Source organism: Hevea brasiliensis, unplaced genomic scaffold (assembly GCF_030052815.1).
Source record: "Hevea brasiliensis isolate MT/VB/25A 57/8 unplaced genomic scaffold, ASM3005281v1 Scaf4, whole genome shotgun sequence".
NCBI classification, from domain to species: Eukaryota; Viridiplantae; Streptophyta; class Magnoliopsida; order Malpighiales; family Euphorbiaceae; genus Hevea; species Hevea brasiliensis.
Window position 1 is genome coordinate 701,359 of NW_026614917.1, and position 4,808 is coordinate 706,166.

The 4,808-nt window shown below is 29.5% G+C and overlaps 1 protein-coding gene across 1 annotated transcript; it reads right to left on the reverse strand.

The window, feature by feature from the left end:
• Nucleotides 1–2,240: 2,240 nt before the first annotated feature.
• Nucleotides 2,241–3,894, reverse strand: LOC110653691 (protein MOTHER of FT and TFL1). Its single transcript, XM_021809437.2, has 4 exons — nt 3,661–3,894; nt 3,364–3,425; nt 3,238–3,278; nt 2,241–2,604 (listed from the first exon to the last, which is right to left on the reverse strand). The coding sequence occupies exons 1-4, from the start codon at nt 3,853–3,855 to the stop codon at nt 2,384–2,386; spliced, it is 519 nt and encodes a 172-aa protein (XP_021665129.2). The 5' UTR covers nt 3,856–3,894; the 3' UTR covers nt 2,241–2,383.
• Nucleotides 3,895–4,808: the final 914 nt, after the last annotated feature.

The following is a 4,808-nucleotide window of genomic DNA, read 5'->3' on the forward strand; positions in this document are numbered from 1 at the left end:
AACCTACTTTCTTTCTCGCAGGTTTACCATAAGAAGTTTAATTATGTTTTTATTTCCTTGATTCATATTCTAAAACTCTACATATACCAGTAGTATACTGATCTTATCTGGGATTGTAATAACTTAATTTTTTGATGTTGTAAACTTATTACGTGAATATGCATGGATGCATGAGATGGTTATTTCTTTAGATGAGGGAGCTGAGCTTGCATTTGATTATTTATTTGCTTTGAGGATTATGAGGATGAGCTGAACTTCCCAGATTGTGATATTTTGTGTTTATAGGTTAGATGAGTTAGTGCTCCTCTTTGAATAGTCTAATTATATCCAGACTTTATTCATTTAATTTTTTGAAATTAGACTATATTTATGGGCTTCATGATTGGGTTAGAAATAATTAGACTTATTACGAGTTTTGGGGGCCTTATACTGACCCAAATTCTAGTACCGGTGTGGCTCAAAATTTGGATCGTGACATTTCTATTTGTTAAGCTTACTGGCAACTTTCTCCACCAGGGAAGAGTAAGTATTCCTCGAAATTCTTGCATGGATGACTAGGACCCCCAAATAGTTCAAATGTGTCCACTTCCTTGAAATCCAGGTTCATAGAGAGATGCTGCTAGGCTTCTTCAGACACATTTCTAGAGAAAAAAATCGTAGACTTGTCATTATTTAATGTTTCCCCGAATGGAGCACAAAACTCTACAAGAATGGACTTAATCGCTGAAACTTGCGTAGTTGAAGCTTTGGCGAAGAGAATAAGATTGTCCACGAAAAACAAATGAGTGAGGGTAGGACTGACTCTACTCATCTTTACAACTTTCCAATTACCCTTATTAGCAGCCATTTTGATACTCTGAGCCAAACACTCAATACATAGGACAAAGATGTAGGGTGAAAGCGGGCAACCTTGCAAATAAATAATATAAAACTATATTGGCCTTAATTTAATGAATAAAAAAAAATTCTCCATTACCTATTATAACATATTTTTTGATCATTTAGCTGATTTATGAAGAATTTACCCACTCTTAAATGAAAATAAAATTTTCTCCTTGTGCCCTTTTTCTCATTTCTATTTCATTTTCCCATATTTTATCTCTATTTTCTCACCTCCGAAATCAAGATTTTGATTTAAATAACCTTCCAATAAAGGTACTAGCTTTGTTGCTGTTGATTTTAAGAGCCAGCTGACAGTATCATTCGCAAGGACGACTATGAGGCCAAGGATCAATCTCTCATGCTCTCCAAGAGAATCGTCTATGACAAACCGTTGCCCAGCTCTGTTTATTACTTAAATTGATAAGCTTCAAAATTCAAGAACAATTCTCAATTTCAGGTGATATTTCCCCCTGAAGCCCATTACAATAAAGCGAAAGTGACTCCATTTGACTCATCTCCCAAGCAAGGCAATGGTCAAGAAATCGGGTTAAGTTAATCGATTTTCTATTGTAGATGATTAGAAAATTAATAAGTTAACGTGGATGTAAAGATTAGTGAGGTTTATGTGATTTTATTTATAATTTTTCTTAGAGTTATTTAATTTTTGTGAGATTTTGGGTAAAATCTTCACTTGGGAGGTGAAAAATGAGAGAAAATGATGGGAAAATGAAAAAGAAATGAAAGATCAACTAGCAGAAAAAATACATTTTTATTTAAGGATATTTTAATAATTTTAATTTTAATTTTTTAACACATCAATTTGACTAAAAAATTAATTATAATAAAATCAAGAAAAGAAATTATTTATGAAATTAAAATTTATATTATTTAATATTATAAATTAAAATTTAAAAATAATTATATTACAATGCTCTAAATTAAGGAATGATGATTAATTTAACCAATCTTTGTAAACGATTACTTGGTTTGTTTTCAAAGAACTGGTGAAGGATGCGACCCCTTCAAGGCTACGACTTCACCACTTGATGAAAGCGAAGATTGGGAAGGAAGGTGACGCCATTGTTGAGATCATTGACTTCAAGGACGAATAATTTTTTATATTGTGATAAATAATAGTAATATAATAATAAATTTTATAAAAAATATGATAAAAATATTTTTATTAATTTATTTTAAAATTTAATTTTTATTAAATAAGTGAGTTCGCAAAATTTAACGTTTCGTTTAGAAAATAATTCAAACTAAATTAAATTTTTATTGAGCCTAATTATATCTATATTAATTTATTTATGCGCGCAGGCGTAAACTTCACATAGACAAGAAGATGAACATGAAAATAGCAATTAAATATTATATCTATATTAGGGAAAGAAAAAAACATTAAGCAAAGCTTCTTAATTTAGAGTAGACTTGTAGTTTATTAACATGGAAATTAACCATAAGCACCAAGCATATAAGCACTAAGCCTATATATAATTATTTAGCGCCTGCGACTAGCAGGCTCCTTCTGGGCATTGAAGTAGACAGTAGCAACTGGCAGTCCCAAGTCCAAATGTGCAGCAAACATCCTTGTGTTGAAATTAGCCCGTGATTGCGGTTGCTCTGCCATCCCCAGCTCCATCTTTTGCTGGAAAAGCACCAGTATGTAGCGGTGAATTCCCACTGGCGGACGAGGACCCACGTACGACAATATCTCCTTCCCTTTAACATTATAATTAACTCAATAAATCTGAACAAAAAAGCTTGCCAAGTGGAGTTGTATAAATAGGCCTCTTGTGAGGCCAGAAATCAAAGCAACTACCATGACCATCTAAAAGGTGAGAGTGTGACATGGGACTGATACTTGCTTCATCCATATTCGGCCGCAATGTGGTCAAGATTGGCATGCAATGTTTATATCAAAGAGGATATTGAATAAATTACGTATGAATTTATTTTGACTTAAATTTATATAAATAATTATGTTATTTTATATATTATTTTAATAAAATATTTTAAAAATAATAATAAATTCAATTTTATTGAAAATAATTACATGCATGCATGTTGATTTGTTTGTTTGCACTAATGGGTGGCAGAGAATGTGACATTTATTTACTTTGTCTTTTATATTAAGAATAATTACATGCATGCATGTTGATTTGTTTACACCAAAAGGTGGCAGATAATGTTTTGTTTTCTTGTTTATAAAAAAAATATGATTACAATAATCATGACAAACTCTGTATCAGATACTTCAACATAAAAATTAATTAAAAAAATTATGATATTTTTCTTTATTTATTTTTATAAATATCTCTAGAGCAAACAATATACTGATTTAATTTCTCTCACCTTTACTAGGATTTGTTCCACCAGGTATATCTGCCACTATCCTGAAATCAGAAACAAAAATATAGAAAATAAATATAAATAGCATTAAAAAATTAATTATTATTATATATCCATTTATATACTTACCAATGAACCCACTCTCTCATGCTGGGTTCACTAGGGCTTGGTGCATCAGGGTCTGTCATCACCTACATGAATATCAACTGTTGTTATAGATATCATATGCCACCTTGCATTTCACAAGCTTTTATTGTATAAATAATTATATATATAATCAATAAATTTTGATTGAATAATACTGAAATTTTCTTGATTTTCAATTTATTAAACGAATTAATTTGAGTTGATGAACAATAATATTAATTTCAACATATGTAAAACACACATGCATGTAAAGGAAAATAGTGAAAGTGGTAAACGAACCAGAGTATAGAGGTGGTCGGGATGACCAGAAATGCTGAGCTTAGGAGGAGTGACAGCAATAGAAGGCTTAATATCACAGCCATTAGTGACATGCTTAGACCCATAATACACAGACATACTCACACTAGGAACGAACATATCAATCACATCACCAATAACACGACCCACAACCAGAGGATCAACAGAAGCAGCCATTAAAACCAAAAGAAGAAGAAGAAGAAGATGATATGAAAGTGAAGAAGAAGAGTGTAGAGAAGGGTTATATATATAGAAGAAAAGGGTCATTGGATGAATGTAACATTGAGGGCATGCATAGGCCATTCTAAAGTTGATGGAAGCAGAGATTGCCATGTGGAACATTACCCCCTGCCTTTAAACCAAAATTTTCTGTTTCTTCTGATTAACATCTGGGTTTCATCTCCGCCGTTGGTTTTTTTCTTTTTCAGCCAACAGAATATTTTCTCTTTTATTCTAGAAGCTAATTTTCAGATTCCTTTCATGCCATAATTACAATCATGGTAGTTAAAAGGTTAACATATTCGTGATTATATTATATTTTATATTTAATTATTTTATTCAATTAAAATTTTCAATCTTAATTTTTATTTCTTTTAAAATAATTTTTTTAAAAGTTAAAAAGAATTAAATGTTTTTCATTTTAAATATGAGAATTAACTAAAAAGAAATCAATTGAATTGAATTTTTATAAAATTATAATTTCCAAATAAGATTGTGATTTCTAAAATAAGATTTTTGTAAATTTTTTAAAATTTCTAAAAACCCTCTTTTTTCAATCTAATGATTATTTTTACTAATTTTTAAAGATTTTTTAAAACTTTTATTTTTTTTCCTCATCTATCATATTAGTGAGTTGAGATTGTTTTTTCAATTTTTAAATACCTTCAACAATTTTCATTTTCTTTTAGGCAATAAAAATTATAAAATTATAAAATTAGGAAAATATTATTTTAAAAAATCTTAGACAATAATTTTCTTTTAGTAGGGGATAATAAATCTCACTTTATAGTGTAAAGTGATATTAGAAATAGGGTTATTAAAAAATTCATCAAATATACTTTGTTTTTTATTATTTAAAATTAATATTTTATTATTAGTAATTTTTTAAACATGTGGTACATGTTGTCTCC